At 48.8% G+C, this 17,687-nt stretch overlaps 1 protein-coding gene across 3 annotated transcripts in view; it reads right to left on the bottom strand.

Annotated features, from left to right (window-relative positions):
- SLC39A11 (solute carrier family 39 member 11) overlaps positions 1–17,687 on the bottom strand; it is a 268,095-nt gene that overhangs the window by 230,187 nt on the left and 20,221 nt on the right. For all 3 annotated transcript variants that reach the window (XM_084648003.1, XM_084648005.1, XM_084648004.1), the window contains exon 4: positions 12,365–12,523. In XM_084648003.1, the coding sequence (XP_084504129.1) occupies positions 12,365–12,523 (159 nt within the window). The remainder of the gene's footprint in view (positions 1–12,364; positions 12,524–17,687) is intronic.

Here is a 17,687-nt window from a genome sequence, read left to right as displayed (position 1 = left end):
CCCAGTGGATACTTCAGTCGCTCGCGTGCCAGTCGAGAGTGGACCGAGCCAGGAGGAGGGAATCTTGGACGAGCATGTGTAGGGGGAGAGGGACCCAGAGGCAGACGATGAGTCGGAGATCAGAGATGCATGCAGCCAGGAGCTCTTCTCTACCCCGGAGGAGGCTAGCCGGTCACAGCTGTCGGAGCTTGGCGAAGCGCAAACAGGAGAGGAGGTCCCTGGTAAGCGGCTTTGATTTGGGGAATCACTGAGGTGAGTTGTTGGGGGCAGGAGGCTTGCAGAAAGCAGGCTTGTGTCTGTATGAGGCGTGTACCACCACGTGCCTAGTCTGAGCGGTGGACCAGGGTGTTGATTGACTCCCTCACTTCACGAGAATCTGCCCTAGAGATCTCCACGTCACTCTCATGGAGATACTGGGCAATCCGCTGCCACAGGTTCTTTGGCAGGGCTGCTTTGTTTCTTTTCTCATTAAGGGTAACTTTCCTGTGCCACTCTGCTATCACAAGGGTGAGGGACCATTGCTGCACACAGGCGAGCTGCGTAAGGGCCAGGGCGGAAGCCACAGGCTTGGAGAAGACCCTCGCTTGATTACCTGCTCACCCTCAGCAGCGAGAGATCTTCCATAATGAACACAGCCTGTGGAAAATGTGGGGACAGGAATGATTATAAGGCCCCCCGCTACAATGCTGGCTCTCCCAAAGAGCCACGTGCCCAGTGTACAGTACGGTCCTGGAACACGGATTTCCCCTGCTCCCGCAGTTACTCACCATTTTGGGAGTCTTGTGGCTCATGTGTGCTTGCCTGGGGTCAGCCAGTTAGTGACAAGTGTGTGAATAGTGGCTGTGTTTTAAATCACTGAATCAGTGGTCTGTGTGTTGCAAACAATACTGCTTCTGTAAAACGTTGCATTTTGACTTCACAGATATGACCTTGGGAGCCCAGCCTCCCTCTTTGTTATTGCTGGCTGAGTGGCTGCGCAGAATTAGAAAGCGGCCACGAAGAACTAAAGAGGACTTTCTGCGTGATGTCATGATGCACTCCACGGCCGAAAAACAAGAACTGAAAGAGTGGCGGGACAGCGAGAACAGAGACCGAAAGGAGAACGCAGCTTGCCAGAACGAAGCCACGGAGCGGCTCTTAAACGTCGTGCAGCCCCAATGCGAAGCAATGCATCATGGGGCATTGGGACAGGACCCAGGATGTCCCGCAACCCCCTCCACCTTCCCGCAACTCTTAGCGGCGGAAGAGGAAGAGGTGCTCTGAGGGACAGCTGCCCAGAGTGCACCGCTCTGAACACTGCTGCAAGTGCCGAACGTGTGAACACACTATTGCGCAGGCAGCTGACAGTGTGAACACACAACAGCGGTTTTCCCTTCCGCGCTCTCTGAGCGACGTTGTCACTCCGCCAGTGGAGACATAGGCCTGGTCTACACAACAAAGGATAACTCCGAGCAAGGCATTTTGCTAGAAAAAAAGAACACAGTACTGGCCCCAAGGCTCCTCACTCTCCCCCCTCTGCTTCACTGTAGAGCTTCTGCCTTGAACTTGTGCACTTCACCTCCTACGGGGCTTCCCGCTATAGATTCAAAGCAACAGTACACATATCCGCATGGTATGTTTCTACCCTCAAATTGGTTGCACACTAGTCTAACCACAACAGGTGTCCAGGGAGAATTCTCATGTTAAGGAAGTTATGAATTTGTTTCTGCAAGTTTTCGCCGACGGCTGCTTAAAAATTTGCAATTTCCATGAATGACCCTGCCCCAAAACTTGTTTGCTAAAATAAGAGCAAAAATACAACATGACTTTGTTTAAAGTGTCAAACATCTGTGCATTTTTGGTTTATTGCCATATCATCCCAGATCAGTTGCTCAACACTCCGAGGCAATAGGTAGGAGGGTGAAATTCCCCTGAAGTGGACCTAGTGCTGTCTACACCAAGGTTAGCTCGGTTTAACTGTGTCGCTCAGGGGTGTGGATTTTTCACACCTCTGAATAACAGTTACATCACCCCTAATTTCCTCGGGTAGACCAAGCCAAAGTCTCCACAGGGATTAACGAGACCCTTGCTTCATGCTACAACACAAAAACTGTCTGCTCTTGAATATCCCGTACCTTGCATGTTCAACCTGTCGCACTTCAGCTTGCTAATCAAAATATTTATGCAATTCACCGCCTGGGAGATTCCAGGGGTGGTCAAGAAATGCTCGGGCCTGCAGAAGAGTTGAGGCCCTGCAAGACACTACAAATTAAATCAATTGCATCACTGTTTCCATAAAGCAAAATACAGGCAAATTTCTGTGCCCGCAGAATACACACTCCAGATTGATCTACAGCTAATACAAGTTTTACAGAAGGTATTTGAAAAGGCTTTAAAATAAATAGTGAGGGATGGTCCCAGCCTTCAACACGGCTTTATTGATCTACACTGTACACTGAGGAAAAAAATCCTATGTTTTAGCGGATAAAGATTCAGTCAGGTGGGATTAAATCTGCTTCTCTAGATACGCTTCCCCCATGGTTATTGGCCTTTATACTGGAAAGACCGACAGACTCCTAGTTATAACTGAGTTATGGCACATCATGCAGGATTGGAAATTAACATCTGGTTGTCCCTTAAAGTCACATGCACGCACCCCTAAAGTTTTCTGAATGGCCCACGCTAATTCTTGAGAGGAAGTTTCAGTCCATCAGCATCACAACAGCAGTAACTCCTGCACCATGGCATCTGTTGACACCAAATGGATTGAAGCGATTAGCAGCTTGACAGGAACACAGGGAAGCATGGCACGGACTCCAACACATCGCGCTATGCACCGGCAATGCAACTCCTCCAGCCATTGCCAGCGCCGGCAGCATTCCCTTCCAGGGAGCTAGGGATGTGCTGCATTTGAACATGCAGACAGAAGATTAATCATACAGCCAAGCGAAACCCAGTGGTAGAGGAGTAACACACATTAAGCCTCATTATCCTGTTCAGGACAACGATCACGCAGCAAAGAGTGTGTCACGCAGTCGGGGGGTGGTAAAGAATAATATAGTTAATAGGAGACATACACCTGGGCACACACTATCCATGTAGCGGTGGGGGACAAGCAAGGGGACACACAAAACCATCAGACTCCTTTCACAGTACTCACTCTCTCGTAAAAACAGATCTGCTTTCTCCCTACCTTTGCAAGCGCGGTGGGGAGAGAGGCCTCCAAATTCCATAACAGTAGCATTCAGAGCAAGAAGCCTGGAAGGAGGGGGGGAGGGCGGGCGGGCAGGAGATGGGCTGGAGAACGAGGAGCTCTCTAAACCAGATTTGTAACACAGGCTTCCTATGTACGTAGCCTACATCCGCACTTCTGGCGGCACGTAGAGCTCAGGCACGACACGTGTAGCTACATACCGTGGCGAAAGGCTCCGGCCACAGACACTACACGCCGCTGAAAATAACAGCATAGCATCGCCTGGGCGTTCAGATGCCGAGGACACTCTGCTAAACCGTGCCTCAGCCTCTATGCTGGTGCTACACGTGCCAGCCGGGCACCCAGTGTCTGTACTCTGCACGGTAAGCTTAGGCCTACCCAGAGAGCATGACCCACTCAGAAAGAGCTCCTCACTCTCTGACCTGTGTACCAGGACAAGGATGGTGAAGAGGGGATTTGATCACGGCCTACATGGGGAAGAGATTTCTGGTCATGAGCAGTTCTTTAATCTAGCACAAAAAGGCGTAATGTGATCCAAGAGCTGGAGAAATTCAAACTAGAAAAAAGGTAGAAACTATTCGGGTGTTAGCCACTGGAACAATCTATCTAGGGATGTGCTAGAAGCTTCCTCTCTTGGAGTCTTCAAAATCAGGACCGGATGTCAAGCTAAAAGATCTACTTTACTTCAAACAGAAGTTCTGTAGAAGTTCCTCAATGGCTGCATTTTGCAGGGGCTCAAGCGAAAGAATCAGAATGGTCCCTTCTGGCTTTAAAATCTATTAATGTTCCCCTTTAAGGCACAACTTGGGAAACAGTCAGCCTAGGGTTGCCAGGGGCCCAGTTTTCAACCGGAATGCCCAGTCAAAAAGGGACCTAGACGGCTCTGGCCAGTCCCGCCGGCCGGGCTGTTAGAAGTCTGGTTGGCAGCGCAGCAGGGCTAAGGCAGGCTCCCTGCTTGCCCTGACTCCACACAGCTCCCGGAAGCGACCAGCATGTCCCTGCGGCCCCTAGGCGCAAGTGCAATCAGGGAAGCTCCACGCGCTGCCCCCATCCCAAGCGCCGCCTCGGCAGCTCCCATTGGCCAGGAACTGCAGCCAATGGGAGCTGCAGGGGAGGCGCCTCTGGGCACAGCCAGCACGCCTCCACCTAGGGGCCGAACATAGCAGCCGCTTCCGGGAGCAGCGCGGAGCCAGGGCAGGCAGGGAGCCTGCCTTAGCCCTGCTGCGCTGCCGACTGGGAGCCGCGTGAGGTAAGCACTGCCCAGCCGGAGCCCATAACCTGCTCCCTGCATCCCAACCCCCTTCCCCAGCCCAGTGAAAATAGGTGAGGGTGCGGGAGACGGAGCGACAGAGGCGCCTCGGGGAAAGGGGGGCGGAGGGCAAGACTGTTCAGTTTTGTGCAACCCTAAGTCAGCCCGCTGGCGTGGCGGCCCTGTGACTACATCCAGCACCACCATGGCAGGCGGCCTGGGTTTGAGTCCCAATCTGTACCGATTGTTCCCAGAGAACAAGGACAAAAAGCCCAACTAAGAGCTTGTCTACACTGGCACTGTACAGTGCTGTAACTTTCTCACTCAGGGGTGTGAAAAAACACCCCCCTGAGCGCTGCAAGGTGCCACTGTGGACAGGGCACCAGCGTTGGGAGCTACTCCCCTCGTGGAGGAGGATTTTTAGAATGCTGGGAGAGAGCGCTGCAGCGAATACACAGGCCATGTTAAAAAGCTGCCGTGGCCGGGCTTTAATGTTGCCAGTGAAGACATGCCCTTAAACTCGAGAACGGTGGTTAGATTTACAGTGGAAAGAGCAATTTTGAGAAGTCAGGATTGCACGTGATCAATAGGTTGTTTAAATACAACTCTCACAGAGCCAGATTTTGCTGTCAGTCACACCCAGATCAGAATCTGGACAACTGCAGCAGTCACTCATTGTTTTGTTACCTCCAATCGTGTTACGCTCGAACAACAAAACATCACTAATTCACGGTTGTTAGATATTTATGTATAATTACAAACCACTGCAGTACTGCCTAAAGCAGCTTGCGTCTGTCTGTCTATTACAGCCTGCCAGATGCACTAGTCCAGAACATTTGCTGCAGGCAGAGACATTGTCCTCAAACGTTTGCACTTTTGCTACTTGGGCAGAGGTAACACCCACCTCCTTGAATCTGAAACTGCTTGAGCCACCTGCACGGCTGGTGGGAGGAACGTCTTGTCCATTCAGGTAAAAAAGCAAAAGAGCGAATATGGGGAAGGTCCATTCAGCCAGAACACAAATATTTGTTTTGCAGCAGAGCCTAGAAGTCCCAGCTAAAATCAGGGACCCACTCTGCAAAGTACTGCATAAATTCATATTAAGAGGCAGCCCTTCCCCAAACGGCTTACTAAATCTACACAGGCAGGACAGACAAAGGGTCGGGAAGAAAAACTGTCAGGGAAAGGTGACATGCCCAGGGTCAGCCAGCAGAGTTGGGAACAGAACCCAGGTCTTGAGACCAGGTCAGTACCCTATCCACTCAACAATACTGTCTCTTTTTTTACACCTTTTTCAAATCAGGAGAGGGAGCAATTTGGCAGCTATTCAAACAACATCAGCAAACAGCTTTAATATTCCCCCTCCTCCGCCCTTTGCAGATGCAAGGATTGACAAACATTTCAGACAAATGCCCATTTCCACCACGCAGTGGTTTTGTCTCCGCAACCCAACCGATGCTCTTAAGGGGAGCCGGAGAAGGGAAAGAGAGGGGTTTTCTTCTGATTGCTACGCTAAACACAAGCGTTTTGAAAAAAAAAAAAAACAAGAAAGAAGCTCTGAGCTAGATAAATCTCCTCCTCGCAGGCAGAATGTTAACACACACTGCACTGTCCGTCAAGTACTGGCAGCCTTTGCTAAAAAAAAAAAATCCAAGCGCATTAGAGCAAGAGTCCCTGCATGGATGGTGTGCAATAGAGTACCAGATGCAAGGGAGAAGGCTCATGTTTCCTGATCTCCTTCCTAGTCCCAATAATAAACCCACGTCTTGACACTATTTCTGGTTCCATATGATGGAGAATTAGAACAGCCCTGGGGAAAGGGTTCTCTCATTTCTTCCCTCTATATTACACTATCCTGCGAGCGAGGGGAATAATTCCTAGCGCAAGCAGACATACTCATGCTAGCTTGATGGGCATAGCAACAGTAGCATTGGTACCAATTACATACCCACGGGGTTCGGGAGGTTTGGAATCAGCGCAGCTTAGCCATGCTTGCACTGCTGATGCCCGTGTGACACTACTGTTTACACTTGCAGTAGCTCGATAAGAGCTAGCACGAGTACTTCTATGTGAGCTGGGAATCACACCCCTCGCTCATCGTGCAGAAACCCCCTAAAACAAGAATAATGCTCTCGGAACCCCCGTTATGGTACTTACCAAAGCACGGGGCGTGGAAGTTGGTGGCAGAAAGGGAGAAACTCATCCAAGCTTTTTCCCTTGCAGAAGCAGAGAGTTCAGAGTGCCAACAAGAAAGGAGTTCAGTCGAGACCCAAACTTACTGCTCTTCTACACAAGCCTGGGCTTCTGCGTCTTCGGCCATCGTACGTTAGCAGCCATATCTGTACATTATTGGCCGCTGCGTTGCTAAGTTTACAAATCTAGGTGCCTAACTTTAGTCAGCTAAATAAAAACTGCTTGATTTTCGTCACCCAGAGCTCCCAGATTTCCATAGCAGCTTCTGATGCCCAACTCCTTTAAAGAAAAAACATAGCACAGGTTTTCCAAATGCCTGAATAGGAACGTAAATACCACTGGGGTAGCCAACTTGAAAAATGGCCCAAACGGTGCCGTCCACCTCACAAGGTCTGAGGGCTTACCTTACCTTGGGAGGCGAGTGGTAATCCCTTCAGTTAACAGCTGGGGAAACTGAGGCACCGAACACTGAAACAACATGCATGTTGCCACCCCATGCCTCTTGTTAAAAGAATGCCGAAGTGGCCATTATCTAAAATGGCGCTTATGCTAAAGAAGCTAGTCTTAGAATGTCGTAGGGTTCCTGTATCAGTTGTTTATGGGCCTTGAGCTATTGAGAGTTAAGATGGGAGCAAAGAGCAGAGAAGAAAGGGGGGGGAAGGGAAAAGAAAAACCAAGGAAACGTAACTGAAAAAGGGGTGAGAGAAAGAAGCGACTCATTCCGCTTTGCCCCCTTCCCGTCAACAGAGAGATCTGAGCAGGCAGGGCTGACAGACCATCTGATGGCCTGTTTAAGTGTCACCAAAGCCGGTGGAAGGGAAGTATAAAAACAGACATTATTTGCTCAGAACCAGCAAAACATAAACTAGAACATGCCCTTGTTTAACTGGGCACGCGCCCACCTGCATTGACACACAGCAGCAGATGGAGACATGCTTGCCAAGTTCCACCCAGTGGTCATTTTGAAATGTCGAGATCCCTACATGCAATTCCAGCATAGCTCCTCCTGGCTTACACTGAGCTCACTTGGCTCATTCTTTGGAGCTGCTCCCGATAGCATCCTGTTGTCCAGGTCACCTCCAGGCGTATTATCACCTATACTCAATAGGAAACACACCCAAACAGAGTCTCACCCTCAGTGAGCCCAACTAACGAAAGAACAGATGGTTTAAACCTTCCAAATTAAAAATCTAATGGATTAGATCCTTCCCTTTATGAAGAACCTAATGATAAACTGGTCAGCCCCATTAGCCAGTTTGTCCCACAGGGCTCCACTGGGGAACACACACACTTTCCTAGGTATCATTAGTAACTATACCAGTCCTCTGTGAGCTGCCTGAAAACGACAAAAAAGGGAGGGGAGGGGGAAGAGTTGCTACACTCCAAAGCGGCTAGAGAGAAGCATCAAGCACATCAAAGCAAAGTCTTCTTTACATAAAGAACAGTCCACTAAAAAAACCCCACAAATTCCTTATCCATCATCATCTTCTTTGACAAGGACAGTGCGTGTTAATATCCCTTTGTATTCCCCTCTGGGTCCCTTCTCCATTAGAGACCTCAGTGAGAAAGTGTGCTGCTTTGTTCTTCAATCTCCTTTCTTCTTCAACTGATTCACCAAAGGATTTGAGGAGCCTGGAGTAAATTACAGTAACTTAAACCTGACAGGTGCTTGAGCACTAATAACCAAAGCACCGCTGGCGAGAGGTTTTAATCCAAAAGGTGGGAAAGACACAGAGTCAAATTCATCCCCATGTCAGGCCACTAAATCCAAAGGAGTTACTTCAGAGATGTCATTGGCCCATTAAGTTTAAAAAGGTAGAAGATACATTTTTGATCAGAATACTACAGTTATATACATTGTTAAAGTCCCCACGTTCCTCTCATGACATTCCCTGCACCACCCCCAAGTCTCTTTGCCAGGCTGTCCTCCCCACAAAGCAATCGAAGGCCCCAATCTGGGAAGGAAAGACGTGGGGAGACCTCTGAGCCCACACACAGCCCCACTGGACTTTGCAGTCAGTTCAGCATGGGTGTTTATTCCTTCTTTTCACATGCACCGTTCCAGTAACTCCTGGGGCACGACCAGCATTTGGCATTTTTTATTCTAGCACAAGTGGAACGAGGGCATTGCTTTGACTGCAGGCTCTTTAGGATAGGGACTGGTTTTTTGTTCTGGGTATGTACAGCTCCTAGCACCACGGTCCATGACTGGGGCTACTAGGCACTACCACAATATAAAAAAGAAACAACAACAAAGCACACTAACTGCTGTTTTATGCTGCGTTGGAGGTATTCCGTTCCGCCAGTTGGTAGAATGGGAGGAAGAGAAGCCGAGAGAATAGGACATCCTTCTCTTATCCCCAAAGAGTGAGTATTAGGCCAAGGGAACAAGTGTCATCAGACCCTTGCAAGATTACTACTCGTTAAGCTAAGATATTAACGCACACTCCCACTCCCTCCCAAAAGAACTCCAAGGGAAGAGCGTGGAAGGACCCACCCACTCCTCTGATTAAGTAGACATGGATGATAAGGCATCGACTACAAGCCAAAACTAAGTTCAGCTCCTGATGTTATTTTAACCGGTTTCAAATCAAAACCTCTCTAGAAAGGGGAGCCTCTTAAACATCATCCTGGAATAATGGGGAAGGATTTTTTCCTTTTGCGGGACCACAGCTTGGCTTGGAAGTGAGAGACCAACAGCGCAAGGTGGATTAACCCACCAGCAATCAGGGAACATCTCTAACTTGATCACTTCCCTCTGTCCACTCCTCCTGCCATCTCTTTCCTAGCCCACCATTTCCCATGCAGTCCTGTATCCCGCCTCCTCCCACCCAACCCTGCAGACACAGGCGATGTAAGCTTCTTCCCAGTAGGCAGAGAAAAACATGAGACACATTGGAAAGAAGTGGGTTGCTTGGTGTAACTGTTTACTTTCTCTGTTGGGAGCTGTCAGCAGCTGATCAAATACATTAGAAGGTCCCTTCAGGGCCTTATATCGCAAACCCCAATACAGGCAATACAATTAGCGCAAACCCCAAGACAGGCAAGATAGGCCCAAGTTTAAAAACAAATGTAAGTGAAACAAATGGGTGTTTGAAGGTGATAACCTTCATACAATTTTAACCACAATAGCGAGCTGATTGCATTCATTTGGTTGCGTGACAGAGCTGGATCTTGTGGTGGGTTGTTTTACATGCCTGTGATACCAGGACATGCCGAACCCAATGTTATTTACATCACAGGACAATGTTCCTTTCACTGAAACACACGACAATTTGGTGACTTTCACCTTCCAAATTCTGAGAGGAACTAAGCAACAAATGGAAGTTTAAAGAACTCCCACGTTAACGTAGAGGGGCTCATGGAGTGCCAAACTACTGGAGCCTTTAGTTTTGTTTATCAATCCAAGTTTTTAGATGCACCAATTTACAGATGGGGAAATCGAGGCACAAAAAAATTAAGTGACTTGCCCACAGTCATACAGGGAGTCAGTGGCAGAGTGATGAATTGTGCCTAGATCACCTGAGTCCAGCCCAGTACTTTAACCACAAGACCACCATTCCTCCCTATTAGCAGTACATCCTAGAACTGAGCTTACTACTACAGACTCTTGTATTAGAGATTTAAAAAAAAAAAATTCATGTCTTCAGTTGTGCCAAAATGTGAAAGGGGGAAAGGGGGAAGCATTCGTTGGATACCAGAGTTACCAATTCTTGCAATTTTCCAAGACGTGTTGTTAATATTTTGTGTTATGCTTAAAGCCGCAGCTCCTGGAGTCATGTGATCGTACGACAAACTCAGCTGCCATTTACAGTTTTTCGCCTTTGTAGTTGCAGAGAAAGTCTTGGAAACCTGACCCTAAATGTTCCTTCACCAGCAAACAAAAAAGACAAACACACTGATTTTTTAAATTAATCTCATGGTTTTTTGGGAGACTGAGTCATGATTTTTGAATGACTGGTGTTGGCAACGCTGCAAATTAAATCTCAGGATTGAAACAAAGGTCTCACCTGGACTGTTTGGAAACCGCTGCCGGTTAAAGAAACAAAAACAAACGAAAGAGCCCACACTTTTCATGTGTGTGGCCTAAAGCCACATTCAGCACAGACACCGACTTAGAGAATCCCAGGGAAATGCAGTTTCATTAAATCTCCAATAAAAATGGATTTGTATCCGGCTTCTACCGGAATGGAAACTGATAGGAGGGATAAGAAAAAAATCCACCTAACTTCATTAGCCGAAGCACAGAGTAACATCAGCACTCATGATGCTTTGCTGCCTGGCACTCTCATCAAACACACAGCCACCTTAGACCTTTCAAAGAGCTCTTCTAGACAGCTAGCAAATCCAAGGAAATCAATGTTTCTATCTCCAGGCCCTTGTGGTTACTGCAGTTCATCCTTTTCACTTGCACCAGCTGAAGGAAGCTTTAACAAGGGCAGCGTTTCCACCTCTCATGAATCTCCCAGTATTCAGTGTTTTAAAGCCCCAACTCCTGGAGTCACATTACAAGATGAAAATATCAGCTTTTTTTTTTTTTTTAAATAAACAAGTTCCTAGCCTCATGATTGCAGAGAAAAGCTTGAAAGGGTGACTGAAGTGCACCCTAAAAGGCTCAGAAAACAGGATGCAAGGGGGAGGAGGGTTAAAAATCTCATGATTTTTGAGGGTTGATTCAGGATTTTTGAACAGCGGGGATTGGTGCCTCGGCAACAAGCTGAGGGCAGCTTTCCTAGCAAAACCCTGAAGCCATGCAAAATCCATCATGGGGATCCCCAAATACTGTGGGGAACAGTCTGAGGTAAGCCCCAACCCTAAACCAAGCCAAAGGCCAGTGCAGTCAGCTGCACTTACATCCCAGAGCACTGTACGTTAGACGTGGGAGTAACTGTCCCGCTCTACTGGGCGCTGGTGAGGCCATACTGCACCCAGTTCTGGGCAAAGATGTGGACGAACTGGAGAGAGTCCAGAGGAGAGCAACAAAAACGGTGAAAGATTTAGAAAATCTCAACTGGGAGGAAAGGGTAAGAAAAACGGGGCATGTTTAGTCTTGAGAAAAGGAGACTGAGGACCTGATTGTTCTCAGATATATGAAAGGCTGCTACAAAGAGGACTCCGATCAATTGTTCTCCATGTCCACTGAAGGTAGCACAAGTAGTAATGGGCTTAATCTGCAGCAAGGGCGAGCTAGGTTAGATATTAGGACAAAGCTTCCAATTATAAGGGAGTTTCTAACTTTCTAACCTTCCCAAGGGAGGCTGTGGAATCCCCGTCACTGGAGGGTCTAAGAACAGGTTGGACAAACACCTGCCAGGGAAGGTCTAGGTTTACTTGGTCCAACCATAGCACAGGGGGTGGACTTAGTGACTTCTCCAGGTCCCTTCCAGCCCCACATTTCTATGAGCCTGTAATCCACTCCCCTAAGACAGCACACGATTTAGGACAGCAGCCCTCTATTTCCGACCTAGAGGATCTGCAAGAGGGGGGAACGAGCAGATGAGTTAGGGATGGTGACACCACATACACTGCACTGCCAGCTCAGAGACCAGACTTTACTCTGCCGTGTGAAAGGCAGGCGTTCAAGAGCAACACGTAACCCCCTCGTGCATCCGGTAATGTGCAGGTCCGCTAGAAATGGGCTTCCAGCGGCCCACAGTCCTAGACACAACCAGGGTGGGTGGGAGACTAGCCCGAGGCCACTGACAGCAGACAGTCATACTGCTACTTACCAGCAATGGGAGGAGGAGGTCGGCCAAGTAGACAAAACCTGCTCCCAGGGTGAAGCCAACAGCTACCGGGAAGAAAGCAAAAGCCCCGAAATTCCCAGAATCTTCAGCCAATTCAATGGCAGGAGCCAGGAGGGACCAGTAAGAAGCAGCTAACATGACCTACGGGACAGAGAACGACACATTAATACAGGTTATGAGATTATCCCCAATCGAGATCAGGACCCTAATGCGTTGGGTGCTGTACATAAAAGCAATAAAGAGACAGGCCAAAGGTGGGGGGGAAGGGGAAACTGAGGCAGAGGGTGACCAGCTTTAATGATCACAATAGCTCAGTGGCAGAGCTGGGAACAGAACCAAGGTCTCTCAATGCCCAATCAGGGGCCCTGCCCACTGGACAACACTGCCTCTGCTTCAACACCAAGGATTTTGTTAGACTCCCAAGGATTTTGTTGACATGCCATTACCTAGGGGGTGGTAGAATCTCCTTCCTTAGAGGTTTTTAAGGTCAGGCTTGACAAAGCCCTGGCTGGGATGATTTAACTGGGAATTGGTCCTGCTTCGAGCAGGGGGTTGGACTAGATGACCTTCTGGGGTCCCTTCCAACCCTGATATTCTATGATTCTATGATTCCCAGCAGAGAGCATGCTGCCTCTCAAACCAAAAATGTCCCTGTGTAGCCCCAACTCCCTCCAAGCACCATGCTCCTCCCAGGTAACCAGGCACCTAGCTCCACCAACCCACACTTAGAAAAACTTCCCTCCTGGTTATTTAACATCCCTCCTCTAGCAGGAGGAAAAGAGCAAACCCCCTTCACGGATTCACCGCATGGACCTCTGCTCCCTTAAGGTTTTTCAGCAGATTCACGACACACCAAAAGTTAAATAAAGGGGGGTGTGCACATTGTACACAGACAGCATCCGCACTGTTCCGCTAACACACTCCTTTGGTAACTCTGTTTAGTGACTGTCCAATCTCTCAGCTTCCTGCAGCTTTCTGGACGGCAGCGGCCCTGAAACAACGCTCACCGCTGCTTGCCAGGGCTCACACCTGGCAGGCTTCTGTTCACGCCAGCCACAAACACACCAGCTTATTCGTCATTGCTTTTGCCATGGCACTTGGCAATGTGAAAAGTGTGACATGACCATTCAGACTGACCAATGAGATTCGAGCCCATTTCCGCACAGAGCAGTCACTGAAGTACAATGAAGAAAGGAGAAGGGGCTTAAGCGTGAGCAGTACAAAGCCATCAATTTTCACCCAGCCAGCCTTGAGGCAGGAAAACAATTGACGCGCACACACTTACTTGCTAGGCTCACCGTACTGAGGTTTAACACACCCATAATAACCCTTCCCAGAGGGGAGCAGCGGGAGGGGAGGGGAGGCCTGGCTCCCAGCCACATACTAGTTCTTAGCAAGGACAGGGGCCTCTGCACAACACATGGTTAAATATGAATGTCTTCTCATTTGTGTCACCTGTTTTCACCACAAAGCACAAGTTCAAGGATGCTTCAAAGAGACCCCATCAGGTTGGACTAAACACAGTAACACAAGCCTAGGATGTTAACAATCAACACCTTATGTTATTAAAATGAAGAATAGCCAAACGATTCTGATGCGTTTCTACCATTAATGCAGATTGACATGCCAAAAGGGACCAGTTAGCGATTGAAAGCAGAGGAGTCAATTTCACCTACTAGCTCTCCGATCTACCGACAGCTCCAATCTCCCAGATACCCAAGCACGGACATTATCTCGCATGGCCAGGTCTGGAACATGGACACCACAGGCCAATAGTTGATTCTCAGCACACACACCACCTTATTTCCACTGGTATTAAAGTACTTTGGAGAAAAGGGCTTCCACTGGCTTTTGCAAACCTTTGGTTTTACGAAAACCGGAATTGAGGCCTAAATCAAGCTGAAACCATGTCTTTAAATAATATAGTGGGAAAGGTTATCGATCAAGATCCACAGGGCTCCAGTGACCTGGGAGACTCTCTCCAATCCACTAAGAAGGGTCAGGGTTAGTTATATGGCACTTTCTCTCCTAGCCTTGCAAATCAGTTACCAGAAGAGCAGGGGGAGTGGCTCCAATCCAGCACTCCTCCTCCCCCCCCCCCCCGAAAAGCTTTAGTCCCTACAGAGGACAGCACTGAGGAGACAGGTGGAAGGGGAAGGCAGGAATCCAAGCAGTCATTTGTTCATTCAGCTCCCCACGCTGAGCACGCCTGCTGCTGAAAAAAGGACAAGCTGTTTCCCAGATGACATGGCACGACACCAGGCCACGAGGGAGAATTTGGCTCATCTCCCCGGGGCCCCCCCAAAAAAAGAGGAAGTGTTAGAAAACAATGAAAGCGATCTACATTCCTTCTGAAAGAGAGCGAAACCGCGCTCACTGCTTCAAATCCAAGAGCCTCCACCGATCCGTGTTCCTTGCTCCGGCCAAGACACAATTCAACGCTTCTGAACCCACACAGCTCCTACGGTCTTCAGCTCAAGCTGTGGGTGCCCAGGCCCCTCTGAAAGTCAGACCCAAGGTGGGCACTCAAAGTCAGCAGGCACTTCCTGTTTTACAGGCGTCCATGCAGTGCTGAAAAGCACTCCGTTACCCCGGTGATGGGCATCATATTTAAAACCTACCTAGAAACCAGGCTCAGGACAAAGTGTTCTCATCAACTGGCAGCTGTTGGCTGGCCTACATGAAAGGAGGTTGGAGGGGTCTCAAAATGGCAACCAGACGCCAAACCCACCAGCCAACTGGCAGTCTCGGTCCTGGCTCTTCTTGATCTCAGCCAGAGACTGGCTCCAAAGAGGAGGACAAGACATGAGGACACGACATGAGGACACAACTCCCCACTGACTCCTACAGCTGTTCCCTCCACACCAGGTTTGAGGGCGTTTCCACGGCTGCCACCTATTCCAGGGTGGCACAGAGGTTTCCAAACACTAGGGAGAGATTGCTAATTAACAGAACATGAAACATCCGATGAAGTGAGCTGTAGCTCACGAGAGTTTATGTTCAAATAAATTTGTTAGTCTCTAAGATGCTACAAGTCCGCCTTTTCTTTTTGCGGATACAGACTAACACGGCTGCTACTCTGAAAACAGAACATGAAAAGACACTGAAGATCTGTTGATGAAGGGAGTCAGTTATATCGTCAGGGTCGCTCCCCGATCCCCACGTCTGTATGTCCAACGCTATCAACGGCGAGAGCGTTGGGAGGAACAGGCGGGATGCTGGGCCAGCGCTGGTGCTGGCCGCTTTCCAGTTTTGTTTGGAGGAACTTTGTTGTTCTAGCTTGTGGCTATTGTGCGTGTACCACCCACCCACCGTCTTCAGCCTCAGAACGGCAGCGGAACCTGGGTCAGCTTGCTCCCTTAAGTCACCAAAAGCCCAGCAAAACACTTTGGACTGGGACTGTCCCATGAGGTTTCTGTAACCTGCGGAGTCTTTATAGCGCCCCACGAGCAGATCCCCTCCAACAACCGGTTCAGAGAATTCTGGCTAACGGAGCAAGCACAACTGTAGATGTATAGGACCAGGGTACAGCTAAATACACTGTATGGTAGCAATCAACACACCAGTCATAGGCTCCAATAGCCTTTGTCAGCTAGAGGGAGCAGGGAAAGAACTGTCCAGGATTTCTTTGTTCTACTGGTTTTGTCTTTGAATGCAGACTCACTTTGGACAGAAGACTCTTTCCTTCCCTCTGCCCACGTGCTCCTGCATTTAGCCATCAGCCACTCCCCTGTATCACATCAGCGAAGAGAAATCTCTAAGAAACCAGTTCCCCTAGGTTATTTCTGTTTCTGTGGTTGCTTATAAATAGACCATCCGAGTGGGCAGGGGTAGAAGGGGGAGGCATACACAGGCCTGAGGGAAGGGGGACACTAGATACTGCACTGATCTGCTGGGGTGTCCTGAGTCTCTTTGGGGTTAAGTCCATAACGAAGTCAAGAGAGTATGGGGTAGTTTTAGGCTTGATGCACAGACCTCCCAGCTGTAGCTCACGAAAGCTTATGCTCAAATAAACGTGTTAGTCTCTAAGGTGCCACAAGTCCTCCTTTTCTTTTTGCGAATACAGACTAACACGGCTGCTACTCTGAAACCTCCCTCTGTTAGCGCAGGATCAAAATGACCATAGCATGCTGGGTTTGAAACCCATCCAGATCCCCTTTGCAGCTTCCTGGATAAAGGAATTCTGAGCATACACACCCGCGCACACACACAGTAGCTCCTTGCTAAAAGTGCTGATCGCACCAATGCCAACGGTAACAAGTGAGGAGATAACAGCAGTCAAGACATTTCATCAGCCCATTTCGGTGCCACTTGGCTGTTCCCTTCCCCCATCCTCAGCTACTTCCCTTCCACCAGCACAATGAACATCTCTCCACCCATATCCTAGAACCACGAGTGGCAGCCTTGAACTCCAACCACAGGTAACATAGGGTTTGGTGTGGCTCAAATGAGACTGCATGGAATTCTGCAGGTGCTTTGGCGTCGGTTTAAGAAGCAAGATACGGGGTCAGTGCGAACAGCAGCGAGAAATATTCCTACACGCTTCTCTGCAATGGATCCATTTTGCCCCAGGATGCTGTCCCTGGCCACTGTTGTGCCAGGTGGAGATGCAAGTCCCAAGTCTACCTTTGGCCCATAAAGCTTTATTAAAGTAGCAGAGAAATCCATTCCCTGGATTAGTTAAGCAAGAAAGAAAATATCAGATCCTCAAACACACATCCAATATGCAGCACAAATACATACTTCATCAATTTATTCATTTCATTTCCTTTCCTCTCTCCCCTCCCACTCCCCCTTGGTGTTACATGTACCAGGCTGGATTAATCAAAAATAATCAGACCAATTAAGAGCCTTCAGCAGGTTCGGCGTCCCCTCAGCCCCCAGCTATCTACAGTACTTGCTTTTGGAGCCATTCAGCTACAGTAGGAGACTCATTTGCGACAGACTCCACTGAGAGTCTTCTCATTTGCCACAAAACAAATGATTTTTTTTTTTTAAAGTAAAATCAGTCTGAGACCTGAGAAAAATGCCAGCTAAGAAAAAACGCTGAAGAATTCATAGAAAATGTTTCCTCAGCTTGGGATCAAACCCAGTCTTCTGGAGCCAGGCATTCTCCCAGCACCCAAGCGGGCACTTTGCTAGACCCTCCCTTGAGCAAAAGATAGGGAGAAGTTGAGGCTGAAGTTATAGAATCATAGAAACACAGGGCTGGAAAGAACCTGGAGAGGGTCACCCAGTCCAGCCCCCTCCGCTGAGACAGGACTAGGCAAACCTAGACCACCCCTGACCGGGGTTTGTCCAACCT

This window comes from Lepidochelys olivacea, assembly GCF_965140295.1.
Source record: "Lepidochelys olivacea isolate rLepOli2 genome assembly, chromosome: 14".
NCBI classification, from domain to species: Eukaryota; Metazoa; Chordata; order Testudines; family Cheloniidae; genus Lepidochelys; species Lepidochelys olivacea.
Note: the sequence above shows the minus strand (reverse complement) of the source record. Positions and strands in the feature narration are given on the sequence as shown.